Source organism: Narcine bancroftii, chromosome 10 (genome assembly GCF_036971445.1).
Source record: "Narcine bancroftii isolate sNarBan1 chromosome 10, sNarBan1.hap1, whole genome shotgun sequence".
Lineage (NCBI taxonomy): Eukaryota > Metazoa > Chordata > Chondrichthyes > Torpediniformes > Narcinidae > Narcine > Narcine bancroftii.
The window spans coordinates 30,652,448-30,675,591 of NC_091478.1; the positions used below are offsets into that span (position 1 = coordinate 30,652,448).

Genomic DNA, 23,144 nt, shown 5'->3' on the forward strand with positions numbered 1-23,144 from the left:
CACAAGCCTGGTACATGTCCTCATCATCAGTGTTTCCACATGTTGACCTTTACTGTCCATCATGAAAGGTGTTCTTGAACTGCTTCAATCTGCTATTGAAAGATTCATCCATGCTTTGTAACCTCGGAACATGACTATTCTTAACCCTCATTCCACCATTGACATGATTGAAATATTCCAGAATTCTGGTGTCTGTGTTCTGCTTTGTACCAAGTTTCATGCCCAGAAACGTCTATTTTTATGTAAAAGCACAGAAACACTGAAGGAACTCAGCAGGTCTTGTAACGACCCCAGGAGGTAAGGAGGAATAACCGATGATTCGGACCTGTGTAAAAAGCAGGCAGGTGCCTGAATTAATAGGCTGAAGAGAAGAAAAAAGGGTAGGGAGAGGAGCACACAGACAACAAGTGGTAATTGGATATAAATAGGAGGAGAGGAGAGATAGTGGTGTCCATGTGAATCCAGAGCTGGAAGAAGGGAGACAGAGGGAAAAGGAAAGAGGGAGAGAGAGCTAGAGGAAAGGAAAAATAGGGATAGATGGGGGACAAGGGATAACAGAAACTGGAGAAGAGGATGTTAATTACATCCAATTGGAGGGTGTAGAGAGAGAAAATGAGGTGTTGTTCCTCCAATTTGTGGGTGGTCCCAGTCTGGCAGTACACGAGACCATGGACAGACATGTCGGCAAGAAAATGGGGTGGGGAACTGAAATAGGTTGCCACTGGGAGATTTTTTTTTTAATGACATGATTTATATCCCAAATATAGCCTTGCACCTCACAGTCTCTGCAATCACTGCAGATTTATCTCCCCTTATTAAGTTCAATACTACAGAGAAAACAACTTAAGTTTGTCCACCCTCCCCCTGTAACTCATACCATTTAATCCAGGCAACATTCTAATAAGTCTCTTCTGTATCCTTTCCAAAGCCCCTACATCTCTCTTGTAATAGGGTGACCAGAAGTGCACATACCCTCTCTTTGGCCATGCTCTGTCATTTGCCTTAATATCTCCTCATGTGAATAATTTTGATTGATAGTATGTCGAAGAAGCATTTTGGAAGAATTTTGTATGGTAATACCACTTCTTGTTCATTTAAATGTTTTCTCGGATAGCTTGCACACACCTGACTAGCAGAAGAGTCTCCTTAACTAGAATACTATTATTGTTTTTTCAAGTCAACCCAGTAATCTATTTTTCTTTTCTTGAAATACAACAATATTGCAAAAGTTAGTTTGAGAATTGATATACAGATGGGTAGAGAGTGGATAGTGTAAGGTAAAACATCATGAGATGGGAATGTGTAAGGAGTTACCCTGTACAGGGCTGTAACAAGAAGGGGAGGTGTCCTTGTACTCCTGTTAGGTAAAACATCATGAGATGGGAATGTGCAGGGCTGTAACAAGATGTGAATGCATTCTTGTACTTACAAGATAAGAGAGACATTGATGGATTGAGAGGCAGGAAGCTAGCAGGGAAAGGATAGCAACAGTTTTAGTCATTGGACAAGTAATGATATGATGATGTTCTAAGCATGTATCCAAGGGTATAAAAAATCACCATTTTGCTGATAACGGCAGAATGCATTCTCCGACTAACATGGTTAGTCGCAAGTGTTACAATCCGGTAATAAAGAACAAAGAACCCTGATTTCGACTCAGCCTGGTGTTTGTCTCACTCATTCATGAACAAAGCAGACGAGTGGATAGACATTGGGTGTGAGTAGAGAAGCTTGAAGATCACAAGGGGTCAGAGAGATGTGGGGAGGTTGTGGCATCAGAGATAGGATTTTGCCTTAACGTCAGACAATGTGAAGGAAATCAGCTGTCAGTTATAGAAGTTTAGTGATTGTCGATGGGTTTTTAGAGGAGAGACAATTGAGAATACTGAAGCTCTTCCTGGCAAACAAGAAGCACCTCATTTATAGAAAGAGTCAATTCTCCTTTCTGGTTCCCTGGAATACTTGGATCATACTAATTAAAAATAAAGAATACAATTAAAATGGAAGTAAGAAGCCTTCATAAAAGGTACTAATAACTGACCCAGTTCCATTGTACAATGATGAAACCTAGCTCTATCCCAGCATTCTGCAAAGGGAAGGAGAACAGCCAGATGTCATGGTCCATGTGGGGACCAATGACTTAGTTAGAAGTGGGGATGAGGTCCTGAAACAGGATTATGTGGAATTAGGTAGGAAGTTAAAAAACAGGACCTCCAAGGTAGTAATCTCTGGATTGCTGCCGGTGCCACGCGCTAGTGAGGGTAGAAATAGGAGGACGTGGAGGATGAATGCGTGGCTAAAGAGGGGGCAAGGGATAAGATTTCTGGATCATTGGGATCTCTTCTGGGGAAGGTCGGACCTGTACAAAAGAGATGGACTCCACTCGAACTGGAGGGGGACCAATGTGCTGGCAAGCAGATTTACTGGAGCTGTGGGGGCAGGTTTAAACTAGTTTGGCAGGGGGGTGGGGAACAGAGTGTGAGAGCAGTGTCAAGGGAGCATGGCCACCTAGATAGGAACAATAACGATAACAAAGGTAGGATGAAGATTAGGGTAAAAGGTAGAAAAGAGAATATATGTGAGGGTCATTCTCTGAAATGCATATATTTTAATGCAAGAAGCATAGTGAACAAGGTAGATGAGCTTAGAGCATGGACAGATACTTGGGGTCATGATATTGTGGCAATTAGTGAGACCTGGCTACAGGAGGGGCAGGACTGGCAACTTAACGTTCCAGGATACATTTGTTTTAGATGTGATAGATCAGGAGGTAAAAAAGGGGGAGGAGTTGCTCTGCTTGTTAAGGAGGACATTACTGCCGTGAGGTGGCAGGATGGTTTGGGTGGAATTGAGGGGTGAAGGAGGCATGAGGGTGCTAATAGGGGTGTATTACAGACGACCAAATGGACCAAGAAAATTAGAGGAAAAAATTTGTAGGGAGATAACGTATATGTGTGAGAATCATAAGGTAGTGATCATGGGAGATTTTAACTTCCCTCATATTGATTGGGATACCCATACAGTTAGAGGGCTGGATGGGCTAGAGTTCGTTAAATGTGTTCAAGATTGTTTTCTAAATCAATTAGTAGAAGAATGGACTCGGGACGGTGTAATAGTGGATCTCCTGTTAGGGAACGAGCTAGGTCAGGTATCGGACATTAATGTTGGAGAACAAATTGGGTCTAGTGATCATAACTCTGTTAGTTCTAGGGTAGTTTTCGGGAAGAGCAAGGAGGGGCCTAAAGTTGAGGTTCTGGATTGGAGAAGAGCGAATTTCGAAGGAATAAGAAGAGATTTGGGGAGTATTGAGTGGGACAGGATATTTTCAGGTAAGAATGTAAATGAAAAATGGAGGATATTCAAAAAGAAATTTTGAGGGTACAGAGTAGATATGTCCCAGTGAGGATCAAAGGAAAGGCTGGAAGTCATAGGGAGGCTTGGTTTTCGAGGAATATTGGAAATTTGGTTAGGAGAAAAAGGGAGGTGTACAAGAAGTATAAAGAGCAAGGAGCTGAGGATTTGAAGGAGGACTACAAGGAGTATAGAAGGAATCTTAAGAAAGAAATTAGAAAGGCCAAAAAAAGGCACAAAGAGGCTTTGGCAGACAGAGTAAAAATAAATCCAAAGGGTTTCTATAGGTACATTAAAAGTAAAAGATTAGTGAGGGATAAAATTGGACCCCTTGTAGATAGCGAGGGTAGGCTGAGTGAGAAGTCAGAGGAAATGGGGGAAATTTTGAATGATTTCTTTGCCTCAGTATTCACTAGGGAAAAAAAAATTGAACCAATTGAAGTAAAGAAAAATAGTGGGGAGGTCATGAAGCATATAAGGATAACCGAGGAGGTAGTGACGGCTGTGTTGAAAAAGATAAAGGTGGATAAATCTCCGGGACCGGACAAAATTTTCCCAAGGACACTCAGGGAGGCTTGTGGACAGATAGTAGGGCCATTAACAGAGATATTTAGGATGTCACTGGTCACGAGGGGTAATGCCAAAGGATTGGAGGGTGGCGCATGGGGTTCTGCTGTTTAAGAAAGGATCCAAATGTAAACCTGGGAATTATCGGCCCGTGAGTCTGACGTCTGTGGTGGGCAAGTCTGAGGGATGGTATTTACAAATATTTGGAGGTACAGGGATTGATAGGGAGTAATTAGCATGGTTTTGTCAGGGGTAGATCATGCTTGACAAACCTGATTGAGTTTTTCGAGGGGGGTTACAAAAAAGGTTGATGAAGGGAAAGCTGTGGATGTTGTCTATTTAGACTTTAGTAAAGCTTTTGACAAAGTTCCCCACAGGAGGTTAGGAAAAAAGGTGGAGGCATTAGGTATAAATAAGGAGGTAGTGAAATGGATTCAGCAATGGTTGGATGGGAGGTGTCAGAGAGTAGTGGTAGAAAATTGTTTGTCCAATTGGAGGCCGGTGACTAGTGGGGTTCCTCAGGGATCGGTCCTGGGTCCACTATTGTTTGTTATATATATTAACGATCTGGAAGTAGGGGTGGAGAATTGGATAAGCAAGTTTGCGGATGATACAAAGATTGGTGGTGTTGTGGACAGTGAGGAAGATTACCATAGATTAAAAGGTGATTTAGGAAGGCTGGAGGTGTGGGCTGAGAAATGGCTGATGGAATTTAGTTACAGATAAGTGTTACATTTTGGAAAGGCAAATCTAAATAGGTCATATGCATTAAATGGTAGGCTATTGAGATGTGCAGAGCAACAAAGGGATTTAGGAGTTATGGTAAATAGTACCCTCAAGGCTGATACTCAGGTAGATGATGTGGTGAAGAAGGCTTTTGGAATGTTGGCCTTCATAAATTGGAGTATTGAATTCAAGAGTAGGGAGGTTATGATGAAATTGTACAAGGCATTGGTGAGGCCAAATTTGGAGTACTGTGTACAGTTTTGGTCACCAAATTATAGGAAAGATATAAACAAAATAGAGAGAGTGCAGAGAAGGTTCACGAGAATGTTGACAGGATTTCAAGGTTTGAGTTACAGGGAAAGGTTGAGCAGACTAGGGCTTTTTTCTCTGGAGCGTAGAAGATTGAGGGGGGACTTGATAGAGGTTTTTAAGATTTTAAAAGGGACAGAGTAAATGTGGATAGGCTTTTTCAATCAAGAGTGGGGGAGATTCAAACTAGAGGTTATGGTTAAAGATTGAAGGGGGAAAATTATAAGGGGAACATGAGGGGAAATTTCTTTATGCAAAGGGTGGTAGGGATGTAGAATGAGCTTCCAGCAGACGTGGTTGAGACGGGATCATTGGTTATATTTAAGGAAAGACTGGATAGTTACATGGAGAGGAGAGGACTGGAGGGGTATGGACCGGGTGCTGGTCAGTGGGACTAGGAAGGTGGGGATTTGTTACGGCATGGACTAGTAGGACTAGTAGGGCCGAACTGGCCTGTTCTGAGCTGTAAGTGGTTATATATCACCTCTTTCAGTCCAATCTAAATTGACAGTTCACCTATGAAATATCTTTGGATAATTTTCTATATTGAAGACTGTGGATGTTGTAAGGAAAATATCTTTGATATTTAATACCTAAACCTACTCTTTATCGAGAACATGAGAGGCTGCAGATCCTGAAATCTAGATCTAAACTCAATCTGCTGCTTTTTCTCAGTGGGAGAAAAAGAAAAAGAATTGTTGATCTTTCGGGATGGAAACTTTCAAGACTGAGAGTGAAGAGGAGAGGTAACTAATGTAATGGGGAAACCACAGAGGAGAGCAGTGAGAGAAGAGGAAAACTTATTCAAATTTAGGATGCCTTGAAACGTTCTCTCCCACTGATGATGTTTGACCTGTTGAGTCCTCCAGTAGATAGTCCTTAGCTCCAGAATCCAGTATCTGCAGCCTCTCGTGTTTCCTCATTTTACTATTCCACTGTGAAATCTCTTTCAGGCATACCAATTTTGACACGAGTTCCATGATACCCTCTCTCACTGCTCCCCCTCTGTGGCTTCCCCATTTTAATGGCCATCTCTCTTCTTCACTCTCAGTCTTGATGAAGGGTTCTGGCACAAAATATTGACAGTTCTTTTTCTCCCACTAATCCCGTTCAATCCACTGAGTTCCTCCCACAGACTGTGTTTTACAACTGTTTTTAGTGAACCTCAGTTCCTAGTAAAAGAAAACAATGAGGTTGTTTGACAGTCTCTAAAGTGAAGCAACAGAATATGATGTTTGACATTCTAACAGCACCATGGCTAATATTATACTCAGAAACATACCTTAATATATTTAGATTTGTTTATGGTCTCTAAAAGAAATTATACTTTAAATTTATTTTTAACTGTTCTATATTAATGACAGTGCTTAGACAAAGAGTTAGTACATATATTTATACATATATATTCTTCATTACAATGAGAATTCTTCTGTCATCATCCTTGACCCTGTTTGATTACTGAGCTCACCAGTAAGCTCTTTATGGTTAATGATGCCCCAAACAGTTGATGTTGGTCATCCTAAGGTTTGGATGATGTCTCCTACGGTTGTATTCTTCTTTTTCAACCGCATAATGGTTTCTTTGACTGTCATTGGCACAACTCTGGTCTTCATGTTGAAAAATGGCAACGACAGACTCCAAAGGTGATCAAAAGCTTTGAAGCAAGCCCAACTCTCTGTACCAATTAAATATACCTGAGTAATCACAAACACCTATGAAGCAAAATGTCCCAAATATTATGTTGGCCTGAAATGTGGGAAGTTGTGTATAAAAATGATGTAAATTCTACATGGTCCAACCAAAATATATACAAATAACCTTTAATAAAATCTGGAATGTGCACTTTAATTACATGAGAATTGTTTAATTACAAACATAAAACTGTGGAGCACAGGGGCAAATAAATGAAAAAGACTTTATTGAGGGTGTGTGTGTGTGAAATATATAACACACACAGTTGGTATGAAAATAGAGTTCTCCCTTGTCCACCCAGTCAGGCAAAAGTCTGCATAATTATCATCTACAGCTGCCTGTACCTGCTGCCACAGAAATTTCATCGACATTCTGGAGGTCCCTGTAATGATACATGGGAACTTAACATTAAGTAGTAATGCAGTTCCAAGCTTTCAAAGGCACTATCCCAGATGTCACAGCTAAAGTACACAAACAATAAATCTGCGTTAATTTCTGACACCAATTGGCATTGGATTATGTAGAAATTTCTGGTTGGATTAATCTTTGAGACCATTAATGATAAAATATGGAAAATCCATGAAATAGAGATAAAACACAACTACGTTAATTTAGAGACCACTCCCCAGTTCTGCTCTCAATAAATCATAGCCCCCACTTTCCGCCTACCTCCTCTGCGCTCACAAGCCCTATAGATTCAGGCAGCCTGGCCCAAGTGCACTTGCTGTTGAATTCACAGTTCCATTAGAGTTAATTGCATTTTTTTAAGGTCGTGCTGCAAGCATGGGTTAGCCTCATTCCTGCCCCCCAAAATTATTATAATTAAGCAGATTGGGCCATAGTTATTATGTATTTGGCAGCACCACTCGTCACTAGCTGAGTACCCATTTGTAAAGGGCAATGGAAGCCCCCAGTATGATTGTTTGCTGAACAATACTACTTCAAGTTTGATTGTCTGATATCTGGATTCTTCCTGCTGTTTAGGCTAAAGTGAACCTGGCACTTCACAGCCAACATGAAGCTTTCTCTTCTGCCCTATTGCTATTTTATGTGTTCGCCACTTCTTTATTTTATGTGCGAGCAATCTTAAATTTGAAATTTCTGACTTTAAGTTCAGTACTTAGTTTAAGTAGTCTTTTGTACTTCCCATTATTGTCCAGGATTTGATGGAGGAATAAAATTGTAGAATCATTGATTTGTTACAGCGAAAGGGAAAACAGACAGCCTGTCAATTTAAATAGAGCATTCCTAATAATTCTATTCCCAAGAGCAGTGCAAATTATTCTTTCAAGTATCCTTTCAATACCTCTTTAAGGCACTGATCAATTTGGTTCCTGTCATCTCATAGACAATGAGTTACCAATTATAACTAATGTCTGAATGAACCCATGTTTCTTCACATTCCCCTGCACCTCATCTGTCTGGTCAGATGCTACTTAATACGTGATCATTGTTAGCTAGAAATGCTCAACCTTCCTCTGTGGTCTTCCCCATCAGAAGTGCCAGTCTTCAAAGGATTTTATTTATTTTACAAAATATCTAGAACATTCACACTGGATTTATACTAGAAAATGAATGAAATTCCAGGATTTAGTCAGGACCTGAAGGGACAGTTCTTCACTGGGCATATGAAACAAACTGAGTGATTGTAGCAAAAACACACAGAAATACTGGAGAAACTCAGTCGGTCTCAGAGTGTCCATAGCAGGTAAGAATATTACCAACATTTTCAGGCCTGAGCCCTTCTTCAAGGTATAAGAAAAAAAGCAGATGTCTGGGGAGGAGTCCAGACCAACAAAAGATGTTAATTGGATATGATAAGAGGAAAAGTGAGAATTGATTTTGGCTCTGTGAAAGGAGATGGAGGGAAAAAGGAGAGAGAGGTAGAGCAGGAGGAAAGGCAGCAGGGGGAAGAAGAAGGGGGATGGGGTTTAATGGAAACTGGAGAAGTCCGTGTTGATGCCATCCAGTTGGAGGGTGCCCAGACAGAAGATGAGGTGTTGGTCCTCCAGTTTGCAGATGGTCTCAGTCCAGCAGTGCATGAGAAGATCAATAGAGAAGCTGCAAGCCAAGGGGTTTGGATGGGAGGGAAACCCTGGAAGATAAATACTTAAATGAGGTCCCAAAGCTAGACATCTATAGCCATACACAAACAGATGATGACCAGGGAATTGGTACTTTACTCAGCATTGGAAGTAATGAGACACCTGGTTCCTCTATGCACTACACATAAAGAATCAGAGTTCATACATTTCACACTCTATTCCCAATTGTCCTTTAGTTTTCATTGTTCTGAATCATATAATGCAAGAAAATGTAATGCTACTCATTCTAATTTCCAGACACATAGCTCCTTGCAAAATCCAGGCTGCAATAATGAAGACCAGTGCTTCATATCCATTGCACCTCTAACCAAGGTGTCTAGTGTTGCGGAAAATTGCCCAGATATTTCCTAACAACAAAAAGCAGAACAAGTGCAATCCAATTATACCCCCCACCAGTGGGCTTTTTATCACCACCACGTTGATGGTGGGGGTCATTGACAGTGCTATCAGGTAGCACTTACTTATTAATATCCTGTTCACTGATTTCACATTGGATTCCACCACAGGTCCAGACCTTATTACAGCTTTAGTCCAAACCTGGACAGAAGAGTATAATTGCAGAGGTGTGGCCTGCCCTCAATATCAAGGCAACTTCTGGCCAAAGATATGATAAGACAGTTATAAACTTACTAGAATTTATTTCAAACATTTCGATAGTCAGGTTCAATATTATATTTTCCTTTATCCAGAAGGTTATCTTTAAAAACCTATAAAAATGTAATAATGATTGAATAAAATATTAGATTTAAATTTCGGTTAAGATTAGAAATCGCTAACACATTTGAGCTCAAATCTGTTTCCTGAAACCTTGATGAAGGGCTCAAGCCCAAAAAATTGGTTATGTACCTTTGTCTAATGCCACTGCCGCTGGTGCGGACCCGTGGAGAGCAGATAGACCCGTGGGGTCTATCTGCCCAGTCTGACTGCCGTCAGCTCCATACAGGCTTTAAACGGCCTGTAAATGCTTTTATTTAAAAATCCTGCGACCGCGGGCTCCGTCCTTAAGATAGCAGTGCCTATGATTGCCATGAGGGGTTGCAGGCTCTGGGAAAGCAGAGGACTGGTGTTGGGCACCAGCAAACAGGGAGACCACCCCACCATTTGAAAAGGAGAAGCAGAGGAGGCAACCCACAGGATGGCGACGGACCAGCGAGGGGTTCTGCAATTGAAGAAACACACAGGAAGCAGGTTGTTGGAGACTCGAGGTCAGGAATCCACACAAGCCATGGGTTTCTGGAAACTGTGGTCAAGGAATTCGCACCAGGCAGCGGACTGATGGGTACCAGGTATCGGAACTGGGATACAAAAGGCTGCCGAGGGCACTGAAGGTTTCCTGATTGTGTCCGAGGTTCAGATCTGGAGCTCGGATTGCTATGGTTTGGACTGGACTCTGTGTAGCTGCGGGGGCTGCAGAAGCTCTTGAGATGAATCCACGGACACTTGGTGTCTCTGAGGGGACTCTCTTTTGCTTCTCTCTTTTTGGCTTTGAGAGGTGCTTCAAGCAATTTCTGTTGATGGCGAATCTGTCTGCCTTAAAGCAGACTAAAGCAAATTTTGTGTAATAATGGACTATTCATATTACGTGACAACAAATTGAATCTTGAATCCTGAATCTGTTATAAAAAAGCACACGGTTTGACCTGCTGAGTTTCTCCAGCAATGTGTTAATTTAACCTGTGCAACTAAAGTTTATAAACAATGCACAGAAAACTGTCAATGTAGACACTTTATAGATTAAATTTAGTTGATTATTAAGTTTATGTAATTTTTAAATTTTTGCTGTTTATTGAAAAAAATTGATCAAAATTGTTTCCAAATTTCTTGGAGCTGCACAGCACGGAAACAGCTCCTTCAACCCCAATTCCTTCATTCGGGCCGAGTTGCCTAACAAAGCAAATCCCAGTTGCCAGTTTTTGCCCTATATCCTTCTAAACCTTTTTTTTTCCTATTCATGTAACCTTTCTAAATCTCTTTTAAATGTTGTAATTGTATTCTGGCAGATACGCAGCTACTAGCCTCTGTGTGGAAAAAGATGTCCCTCAGCTCTGTTTTAAATCTTTCTCCTCTTTCCCTAAACCTATGCCCTTGAGAATTACATTACCCTAGGCTAGGAAAAAGACTGAGCATCATCTTTGCCTCCTGTTATTTTATATACGTCTATAATGTCACCCACAGCCTCCTATCTCCAAAGAAAGAAGCCCCAGCCTATACAGTCTCTGAATAAGTTGTGTTATGACATTGTTATTGCAGCAATAGGTACTTTGCAGGCTAGTTACTGTTTGATATCTATGATTCTGATTAATCCTCAGTGGCTAAGGTCATCAAACATCTTTAGATTCTTTTTGACATGAAGAAACGACAACAATAAATAAAAATAGTGCAAAAAAGTCAAAGAAAAAAAAATGTCAGTTTAAAAAAAAATGAATCCCATTTGTCCTTTTGTATAATCTTGGAAGCTGATAATCACATAACAGAGAATGGGGTTTTGAAGTAATTATGACCATGAATCTACCCTATATCCGCATTATGTAATTTGAGGCACTTCCATAAGGTCCAATGAGCTTTTCATGAATTCACAGTAAACATGGAGATAAGGAGCTGCTTAAAATACAAGGTGAGCAAAATAGACTGCAATGTTCTTTCTAGGTGGCAGCAAAGGGATAGACGGAATTAAATAAATTATAGTTTTATTAAGGAAGTGATAAATGTTGCCTTTTCGAGCTCAGCATTTATTCCATTGGTAATATAGAATATACTATTAAAATAATCAGAATTTGCCTTTTTTTTCTACTGATCGCCTCATATGACAAAGCTAGACCATCACTGCCTCAGAATAATCTGTAAAGGAAATTACATTTGCTATTTCCTTCGTTATTTTTCCTTCTTTTCACTTACCAATACTCTCACCACTCACAAGAACAAAGTGTACTTTCATAAATAACTTGTTACCTTTTATGGGTTATGGCTTGGAATGGATAGGCATAAAGATGAATTGCAGAAGTGTACACTATGTCATCACTCAAGGACTGTAAGTCCCAAAGCAATCAAGGACCTGAACATGTCTGTGTTTCATCCCTTGACCATCTGTTATCCAGAAAAATATGCACCTTCTCCTTTGTTGCCTTTGTAAAATAAAAGTGAGCCAAAAATAGGGTGTCAAGGTGAACTGACTGGACAATCTGTACACCTGGCAATGTCCCAATTTTTTGTAGCAATCTTCTATTTCCTGAAGCCATTTGTGCCTTAAAACAAAAGGACACAAGTTGGCAAGTTCTGAAGTATCTGCTTAGTGGAACAAAGCTTTTGGCAGGAACTCAACCTAAATGGACACTGAGATATTTTCTAAATGCTTTAGAAATTCTCAATTCACTGTTATATTTGATTTGTGATGTTTGTATGCCCTTACAAACAATACTCTGAGAGGGAAGCATACAGGAAGGCAAGAGGCGATGCAAAAAACTCAAGGAATTAAAGGAAATATTTATAAAGGCTAACATAACATGGAAAAAGAAACAAACTGAATCAACGTAACACCAAGAGACATGGAGGAAAATGAAAGCTCGGTCATTTGTGAAAATAAACAAATCTAAGAAACCAAAGCAAATAGGAGTTTAGAAAGAGAGAGGGAGAAGCACAAAATGGAATATGGCTGAAAATGCCACATAGAATGAAAAAGGCAAGAGAAATATTGGTACTTAACTGACTGCACTTTCCTGTCCAGGCAATGCACTTAGTTTAGAAACATATCATCAACCCTTTATCCTCACAGAATCATCCTGCTATGAGAGTCCCCTGACAAATTCAAGAAGATGAATTTTCTGAAGGACAATTAAAATGTTGGCAATGTGGACAACACTATTCCTCAGATTTAACAAAAGGAATAGGAAATGAATGAACATCAAGAGCAATTGCAAATACATTAGAAGATGTGCAGAGATAAAAGATTGAGCAAACAAAACAAATAAGCATGATATAACATTTCTTTACTAATCATTAAATAAGTGATATCTCTTCCCAAGATTCTTTCTATTCAACCTCCAAATATGAGCCAGAACACCTGCCAAGACTAAACAGATGACTTGTACTGCGTTCTCCTCATGCAACCCTGTATCAAGTGTTGATGGGATTCTGTAAAGATCTCGTCTTGATATTTTCTGGGGTTGATTTCATCTCCACCTCTCTAGCATTCCCAGTTAAAAATAGGATTAGAGTCTAACTATTTTCAACCATTTACTAAATTAATTCTTGCAAATGGATTCAATGTAGGAAAAAGCCATAATAATGTGTGCAGATTATGGTCCTTTCCGCTCAAAAGGAAACTGATAAAACCCTAACCTTTCAATCTGTACTGGGGTCTTACGTCATTTGGGTGTAATTGGGTGGCATGGGCTGAAAGGGCCTGTTATCATGCTGGATGTCTACATTTTTTTTTTAAATTAAAATTTATCTTAGCATTAAGTACCTTAGTTGAGCTACTAGGCAGAAATCAGATTACAATTTAATTTATACAGGTCCTCAAATTAAAACTCCCCTTTCTTTTGCAAAAAAGACCAGGACTTCTGCCTCTAATGTTAAGGCTTCCCTGCTCCCCAACTTTCAACCTTTTCACACATGAACAAGATTGTCAACCTCCTCACCGAGAAACATAATGTGGATGAGCACCTTGCAGGCTGCTGCTTGGGCTTTCCACTTCCTTCAGGGTAAGAAAAAAACAGATCGCTTTTAAGTAAGGCTCTGTGTTTAAAAGTATCCCCCAGCAGAACTGCTAGACTAATGTGTGGATAGACTAGCAAAATCCTTGACAATATTCTTCTATCCTTATAAACTGACAGAATCTCATAATGAGAAGATGATAATAACCAATGGATACCTGTCAGAAGAGATGTATGATGTAGAAATACAACATAATTTGCATCCATTGAGGCTCTGTAATGCAGGTTATACTGACACTATTTTTTGTGAAGTTAACTGAAAAAATTAAAAAATTAGATTTCTGTCTTCATTCTATATAATTTAAAACTGTTAGGGTAATAATTATTAAATATAGTGTCAGCCGGCTCTGTCTGCGCAAGATTTATTTTATTCTTTAGCCAAAGTAATATGTAGGTGTAGATTAGATGTGGCTGGCTGCATTTCAATTATTTGCATCAAATTATTCAATGTGACTGTCTGCCCTAAATGGATTTTCACTGCTGTTTCAATCCATATTTAGCTGGCCAAAATACTGATTTACCTTGAATTGATTGGCCTTCACAGAATCTCAGAATGGTTTTGCCACAGAAGACCCTTGCATGTAAGCATTCCAGCTAATTCCATTCCCCACCCTCTCCCCATAACCCTGCAACTTCTTTTGGCTACTTCTTCATGGCATTTTTCGTTCTTTTGCCAATCACATTCACTATATTCCATAATTCTTGATCAATAGGAACAGTTTCACTTTATCCATTCCAGTTGTACATTGTATGGTTACAAATGCCACTGGCTGACCTCTTCTCTGCTCCACTCCTCTAATCTATTTACATAACTGGTCCTTTAACTTTGGAATCATTTTTGTACTTTTTTTCTGCAACTTCTCTAAAATCTTCATTCCTTTAAGTGAGTAGGGTGCTCATAAATGGACACAATGCTCCCATGTGGCCAATCTAGTGTTTTATAAAGGATTCTGTGACCTTTTTGCTTTGTACCTGAGGCTTCTTTTAAAACTCAGGTTCCTGTACTTATCTTGCCTTTCCTTTGCCAACAAGCTGTGTACATAAGTCCACAGATTTTTCTGTTCTTGTATTCCTTTTCGTCCTTCTGGTCAAAATGTAACCCATTACATTTCTCAGCATTGCACCAGCTTGTTTATATCTAATTGAAATGATCACTCTTTTTAAAATTCATTACATCTCCAAATTTAGTGTCATCTGTAAATTGTTCCTGTACTCACATCCAAATCATTAAGAAAAGCAGTAACTCTAAAATTGACCCCTGGAGACACCAGAATACACTTCCCCTTGGCTTTACCCTAAGAATGCTTGAGCAAACTGCTGGGCAAACACAAAACCAGATCCAAATGGATAGACTCATTGATCTTCAATTTTAGTATTGTATTTATATTTTCTTCACCTAACATTGGACAACAAAGATTTTGCTACTGGAACACTTTTGAGTTTATTTTATGGATTTTGCTGATCTTGAAAGTCACTTCAAAATTTTCCTATTACTTACCATTTTTTTTTAAGATATAACCTATTTTTGTAATTTCCTGTCATATTTTAACCCAATTTCAAGCCGACAAAACCATGATATCCAACATCATTGAAAATTCATTTTCTGCATTCGCACTTGGTCATCTTCCCGGCTGATCTTGGTGCAGTCAGGGATGAACACAGTGAAAGGTTTCACCAGGACATTGCGACCACGGAAAAGTGGTATCAGAGCCACAGGAATCCATCACTGCTGGCCGACTATGGTTCGATACTGACACAAGAGGGATCAGATGCCGAGTACAAATGAAAATCAGTGGCAAAACATTCTTCGGTCAGTTGAACTAACACAATGTGTCAGCATCTTAATGTGATTAAACATACCAAATTCAATAAAAAGTTAATTTAATGTTTCTCCAACTTCCTATGTGATAGAGCAAATCTGAAATTGTGTTCAGCTTGAAGTTGTCTATCATAATCCCCATTTCTTTTTCCATAAAGCAAACCTTTGATTGCTGTACTTTCTCTTTCCCATGTCTATTTTCTACCCATGCTGTAATATTCCCTTTTATTCTGCCATATACAAACTTGATATATTTATTATTTCTTTCTCTTTCTTTTATATGATCTTTTTACTCTTGTGTTGTTGTGTTTTATGTAACTGGAAAGCTAAAGCAAATATGACTTCCATTGCCACTGTACATTGTACTTATGTGTATGACAACCAACGTCAGTTGTTCATTGAAACCGTCAATTATGTGGCAAATGCCTTTTGGCAGTGCAAACACATTACCTCAACCACGTTTTTGACATTGATCCTGTTACTTCATCAAAACATCTATCACATTAGTGAGACCTGCACTGCCTTTAAAAAAAAAAATCCACGTTGGCTTTCACTGTTTAATCCACTTCACGTTACTACGCTTGTCCCCCATTTTTCTTTCCAAGGCTTCTCTCACGACCAAGGTTAAACTGACTGGTCTGTTATCTATTGTGCAAGGGGTCTGAAAAAGTAATTTACTTGGGTGTCAGGGGTAGGGCAAGGATTTAGCCGGAAAGAAGTAAACCTTGAGACAGGATACATTTCCTGAGCCATTAATGGATTTATTGAGTGTGATGTGAGTCTACTTTGGTCCTGTTGGTTAAAGAGAGAAATGTATCTATTTCATTGTTTATAGCTTTATGATTTAACTTAACAAGAAGTCTACTTACTCTCGATCCACTCCATCCTAACAGTGCGTAGGCAAACTGCTGAGCCGGCACAATAACCAGATCCACACGGATAGCCTTCCAGCCTTTAATCTTAGTCTCTTTTTTGTGTTCTGCTCCCTCATCAGTTAGGCTCAGTGCAGACCCAGAGGCCACGCTGAGGTCTCTCTTGTCCACAAGTCTTCGGTCTAATTTTAGAATCAGGAAGCATTTCTGGAAATGGTCCATGACATCATAGTTTCTGCTCAGTAGTTTACGCTTCTCCATGGTGGCCTCCACAAAATCACAGAAGAGAAGCAAACCCTGGGGGGATAAAAAAGGAGAAATTAGGTGTTGATGAATTATTGACAAAAATATAAAGCAGTTATTCAAAGATAAAATTGTCAATTTTTTTTTTAAAGCAGCACATCACAAATACGAAGCAAGTGATATCTGCCTATGACCTTCAGTTCAATGTTTTTATAGCTCCTGTCAAGCTAGTGAAATGCAATTTTTTTCCTTTATGCTTCTGACAGCTCACGTTATTTGCAAAATAGTTAAAAAAGAAATGGCTTTGTAAGGACACTCCATGTGACAAATCTCAACTTCCACAGAGGAGACCAGTGCTGCGACATCAGGCCACCCTAATTGCTAATGCTAAACCTTTGCAAGATGTTATTTCCTATGACAAGGTTACAATACAATAAGTCAACCTGTGCTTCCTTCAGTTTATCATTCGTTTCCAGGCCTCCAGAGGACTGTCAGAGTCAGAACAATTTGTAAAACGCATTGTTTCTTATAGTATTGTAGTTGTACGAGGCATAGAGCAGTCAGACTTCTGCTGATCAATGTTATATATATTAAATAAATGTTATTAGGTTTTCTGAACTTTTTCATAACCTATTAAAATACTCATTACATTGTTGAATATGTGAGAGGATAGTATATGAACATTGAATTTTCAATAATTAAATGCAAATAATTTTTCAGTAATGCTCTATGAATGATATCCAAGTCATTAATAGTTTGTGCAAGGAGATTGAACTTGGAGAATGGATTGAAATAGATTATATTTGAGTTTCCATTCCTCTGAAAAGCACTTAAAGGATTTTCTTTAAACATCATGGTGCCATATAAACAAAATATTGGGTGTTCTGGATAGATCAGTTTGAAGATCTAGCACAGGCATAAAAATGATCGGTTGAAGACTAGACATTAATTTTTATTAATAAATTCTCAGGATAGGTTACCCAGTCTTTTTTTTCTTAGATTAGGTGGGGCTTTATATCATAATTTCTTTTCTTGTTTTGAAGATTTCAGTTTGAGATGAGAACATATTCGTTTATTGTGGTGTAATGCTATATGTTATATAGTGATTTTTTCCCCCTTCTTGATTATTCTCTTATTCTCCTCATGTATTGTTTACCTATAATATGATTAATAAAAAGATAGAAAAATGATCAGTCAGGTGCATTCCTTGGGAAGTATAAATTCCACGAACTGTGATCGACAATTTCATGAATAACTGAGTCATTTGGTATACCTGAGGCTGAAATTAATTTTCCCTTTATTGTAGAGTCAAGGGTTATGGGGACAGAGCTGCAAAGTGAGCTGAAGCCTACAATCAGCTCAGCCATGATTTTAAAGAAAGATGGACCAGACTCAAGCAGTCATATAATCTATTTCTATTCATGATGTTCGGCTTTTAAACCATCCCAGCAGGCTGAATCAACGCAAATGGCAGTGAAGGGGAAACTTAAAAAGGCGGACCTACCTGGAACTTATAAAACAAAGATTGTTAAAAGTGAATAAATACTGGATGTCTGAGGCTTTAATTAAATGATAACTGTACATTAACTCATCTTTATTTTCGTGATCTGTTGCGTTGACTTTAACCCTCCCTGCCCAGCAAGAAGTGAATGGATAATCTGATTCAACATACAGATTTTGCTAATCTATCTTTTTGAGGCAGAACAGAGAGTTGAAAGAGCAGGGAGAAAGGTCTGGTTGTCAAAATTGTCATGTCCCTAAAGTTTTTCATGATGGGCTCCTGACAAACTGCTATAGAGAAAAGCTTGTACCCTCCAATCTATAACATAAAAACTTCAGTGACCTTCTTGCCTACATACAGATCTCTAACCATGATCCCCTTTGTCCTTTGCAATATAATGATTTATTCTGAAATTTAATGAAGCCATACATGAACAAATTTTTGAACAAGAGGTTACTCATCAGTTGATTTTTGAATTCTGATGCTTTTTACATTATTCTATTTTTGTTTTCGTTAATGTATAATAAATTATGTATAGTTAGAAATATGTTTATTCTCAAGGGAGGGTAAATTCTTACTAGTTTTAAAGAAAAGGAAATGATGTTCAGTGAAGTGTTAAATAAATTATTCATACCAGTTTCTTTCTGTGATCTCCACCATGACAGAATCCCATCTCCTCCCAACTTAATTCTCTCCACGATATCAGAGGGCACTGGATGTGGCATAGGCAATGGGACCAGACAACATCTCAGCTGTAGTACTGAAGACGTGTGGCCAGAATGAGTTACATCTCTAGTCAAACTGATCCAATTTAGCTACAAGATGGGCATCCACCCAACAGTGTGCACCATTGTACAGGTGTATATTATTCACAATAATCAGGTCCAGCTCACTTCCTTCCAACCCTCAAAAAAAATGACCCAGAATAACCTCATCTGGATTTATTGAGGGACCTTGAGGTGAATGGAGATATAGATGCTGGAACTTAAAAAGAAAAGCAAGGAACAGCAGACCCAGCAGCATCTGAGGGGGGACAAAAAGGTCAATTTCAAGTCCTGACCCTGCATCAGAACTGATGCAGGGTCTCAACTTGTTAAGTCAACAATTATTCTCCCTCCACAAATGCTGATTGACCAGGTGAGTTCCTCCAGCAGTTTGCTTCTTCAGGTTAATATTTGACCAAACAGGGACCAACTAGCTTAATTCTAAAATTGAGGTGAATGTGGCTCCCTTGACAGCAAGGCGTCAGTTGATCATGTGGAGCTGAAAATTTTCTGGTAAAACAAATTGAAATGCAATGTGCCTCAAAGAAAAAATTCCTCCCAAGTAGAGTAATTCTTCATATAAAGGAGGAACGTTGTGGTGTCTGAGGTCAATCATCTCAACCCTAGGAGAGTCCAACCCATCCAACATCTTCAATTCATGTGACCTTTCTTTCATCGTAAGGCCAGAACAGGGACTTTGCTTATGTTTGTTCAATTCTATTCATAACCTTTTCAGCTCATGATGCAGCACATGCATGTGTCGAACAAAACCTAGACAACACTTGAACAAGGGCTGATAACACTGGACAATGAAGATTTTGCTTCATGAACACTTTTGGGTTTATGGATTTTGAGCTGCTGATCATGAAAATCATCTTAAAATTTTCCTTTCAGGTACTGTCTTTTAGATATACAGGTATGCGCCTTTTAACATTCACAATATGTTCTGTGAAATTGGGCGTTATGCGATGTGGACGTTGTGCGAACACCATATTTTATTTATATATATATATATATATATATATATAGATAGAGAGAGAGCAAAGCCATATGGGTTACTGTAGTGCACCTGTAAACCTTTTACTTGTAAGTAGGGAGCAGTGTGGGGACTGATATGAGGCTGTGGGAAGAGAGCAGGGCAGTGGAATCAATGTGGGGACCAACCCGGGGCTGGGGGAGAGAGCGGGGTAGAGGGATTAGTTTGGACTAATGCAGGGCTATGGAGAGAGAGTGGGGCAGTTGGATCAGTTTGGGTATACAGCTAGCAACCGCTTTTCTGAATTCCTGCAGACTTGCTCGGTAACTGAATAATTATGGGACCATCGACATATATGCAATTGGACGTTGCCTGAGTGGACGTTAAGTGGCCTGTAATCTATTTTTGTAATTTTCTGTCATATTTTGTCTACTTCAAGTATACAAAACCATGAAATGCAACATATCACTGAAAATTCATTTTCTAGGTTCGCACTTGAACTTCTCTGCTGATCTTGTAGTCAGTGATGAACATGGTGAAAAGTTTCACCAGGACCTTGCAACCATGGAAAAGCGGTAGCAGGGCAAGTTGAATCCATCAATGCTGGCCGACTATTGTTGGATACTGACAGAGGAGGCATCAGATGATGAATACAAATGAAAATCAGCGGCAAAACATTTTTAGGTCAGTTAAACTAACACAATTTGCCAGCATCATTTTGCGATTAAACATGCTAAATTCAATAAACATGCTAAATTCAATAAAAGTTCATTCAACTTCCTATGTGATCCAGCAAATCTGAAATTATTTTGTGTTCAGCTTGAAGTTGTCTATTGGGGGGGGGGGGGGGAGGAAGAGACAGTGCTAATTTTTTTTTAAATGTGCCGGAGCTCACCAAAAATGGCAACAAGGAGGTGTCGCGAGACCTGGCCTTGGTGGTCGCCATGTTGTATTTGGCGTTGTATAATTGAGAGCGAATGGTAGGATGAGGAAGGAAGATGGAAGAAACAGGTATGTCCAGTATAGTGCTCAGCGGGGATGGGGGGGGGGGCACCACTGCTCCAGGAAGAGGTGCCCGAGCAGCCCCAGAGTACCCCCATGAGGTGCCAGAGCACAGTTTTGGTGAGCTTTGGCAGCACTGCATCCCTGTCTGTCATACTCCCTATTTTCAGGAAGCAAAGCCCAAGAAAATAAAATGTCCAGTGTAAGCTGCAAGTAATATGTAAGCTTCAAAAGTGCCAACTCCAGCAAGGCCCTTGATATTTAATAACATTACCATGGGAAACCCTATCATTATTATTCTATTGAGCAGAAATTTAGCTGAAGTGGCCAATAGGCCTCTCTGCCAGCTACAAGGTGAAAGTAAGCATAATGCAGTACTCTCCACTAATCTGAATGAGCGAAGCAACAACAATGTCCAAGAAACTCAAAGTCACCCCAAACAAAGCAACTAATGATTGGCACCCCATGAACATCGGTAAACATCGTCTTTCCATCACCAATACACAGCAGCTATAGTGCGGACAATACAAAAAAAAAATCTCCAGGGCTACTTTGAAAGCACCTCCCAAGCCCATGAATTCTATCACAATGAAGGACACTCAGAATGACCACATGGGAATATTATCACTTCTGATTCTTCTCCAAGTCGCACACCATCCCAATTTAGCTGCTAATCACGGAGTCGAACTCCAGGAGCTCTTTACCTGTGGTACGATCTTCACCACTAGAACTACAGTGGTTGAAGAAGTGGCTCTCCAAGATAATTAGGAGTGGGTAATAATTGCAGACCAGAAATTCCCAAATCCCAAAACTGAATTTCAAAAACAACTGAAGATCACAATTACCTGACGATCTAGTTTATTGACTGTTTTATGGAGAAGACCTTCTTCATTCCCTTTCTCGTGGCAGCTGATCAGAAAGTCCACATCATGGCCAACTTCTTTACCTCTGCAAAAACATAACAACCAGAGCTTGGACCCTAAGTAAATTTCTTGCACAAGTTTTGTATAAATAATGAGATGTACAATAAAACGCCTTTAAGTAATTCAGAATAATAATTCTGGTTCACTTGGTGCTGAACTTTTAATTATACCCTAAACAGATGCAGTTTACTAGGATGTTATTGGGACTGGAGGAAGTATTGCCTATTGTCATCTGATTGTACAAGTACAACCTGACCTAACAGCATTGTCCGGTCATGGAAACTAGGGAGGGAAAAATAAAAATCAAGAATATAAGGGTTCCATTTTCGAATCAAGGGTCCTATCCTATCCAACAACTGCAAAGCAAATGCCGTAATCAAAACAAATGACACATTGAATTTATCAATTCAAAATATTTTGCTTTTGGACTAGAAGAACTACATAAAAATGGAAGCTAAATATCACAACATTACTGTCTGAAGCCACATTTTCTATTGCATAAATGACAAATGGAACAACATTAAAGTCACAGCTCAGAAGGATAAACAAGAAACTATAACATTGTGTTAAATCATTACATTTGAGTTGGTCATTTATCAGTGAAACAGTGAAAAATTATGAAGCACAATCAATGCTTTAAAATGGAAAGATTTTGTCTTTCATCCAGATTGAATATAATCTCGACGCAACTGACGTGGGAGGACTAACATCACTTGCCATAAATCTGACTCTGCTATCTCTTAAAAGCATCAACAATATCAGCAATATACTAAAGATTAACAAGCTGCGCTGTCTGCCTTTCCATACGCTATGTTACAAAACTGAAATGATTAAATAGCAGAGTGCTTTGCAATTCAATGCCTCAGACTACCTGACAATTATAAAGGAAACATTATCAAAAGAGAAACAAAATCAATAAAGTTGATCCAACTGTTTTTCTATTTTCCAACATTTTGAAGTTAGATGAATTATTTAGACCATTGAATGAATGGTCACTAGATGCCCCCATCTGTCATGATTTGGGCTCAGAAGCTTGTTAATGTATCCTTGAATTACAAAATGATCAAGGAATGCAAAGTCCAAAAAAAAACAAACAGCTTTTGGCTCAACAGACTGACGATTGTGTTTTTTTTTGCCCCACTAGTGTTCCTTTCCTTCTTAATTTAATCTCATAACCTTCAATTCTTTTCTTCATGGTTTCCTGGTTCCCCTTGAAAGCGTATCAATAATTTCCTTTAATAATTCCAAATGCGATCCTACTGATCACCCAAGACAATCCTAGTGTTCCTGACTGATCTTCCCCTATCTCTCCTCCCACCTTTGATATCCTCATGGCCTGTGTTTAGTGCATGAGGTGGCCATCTCAAACAAGGCCTTTGGTCTTGTCCACCATAAAAAAATGTGCATGGTACAGGCCTCCGAAAAACCAGCCCCCCAATAGACTCATTTAACTACAGAGATGAAGTACTTTTGAAATCAGTACAATTAATAAATTATTAAGGTTTTGGAAAAAGTACATAAACTGACTTTAACATTCAATAGAAAACAATGGGAATAAAATTTGCCCGAGGTACTAAATACA

At 39.2% G+C, this 23,144-nt stretch overlaps 1 protein-coding gene and 1 long non-coding RNA gene across 4 annotated transcripts in view; one reads left to right on the plus strand and one right to left on the minus strand.

The window, feature by feature from the left end:
• Positions 1–19,507, plus strand: part of LOC138744395 (uncharacterized) — a 461,764-nt gene extending 442,257 nt beyond the window's left edge. Inside the window, exon 14 of the long non-coding RNA XR_011345476.1 lies at positions 19,398–19,507. This is a non-coding gene — a long non-coding RNA (uncharacterized lncRNA). The remainder of the gene's footprint in view (positions 1–19,397) is intronic.
• LOC138744389 (DNA nucleotidylexotransferase-like) overlaps positions 1–23,144 on the minus strand; it is a 301,609-nt gene that overhangs the window by 86,322 nt on the left and 192,143 nt on the right. For all 3 annotated transcript variants that reach the window (XM_069900499.1, XM_069900498.1, XM_069900500.1), the window contains exons 8-9: positions 21,485–21,587; positions 16,151–16,450 (exon numbers count right to left, since the gene is read on the minus strand). In XM_069900499.1, the coding sequence (XP_069756600.1) occupies positions 16,151–16,450; positions 21,485–21,587 (403 nt within the window). The remainder of the gene's footprint in view (positions 1–16,150; positions 16,451–21,484; positions 21,588–23,144) is intronic.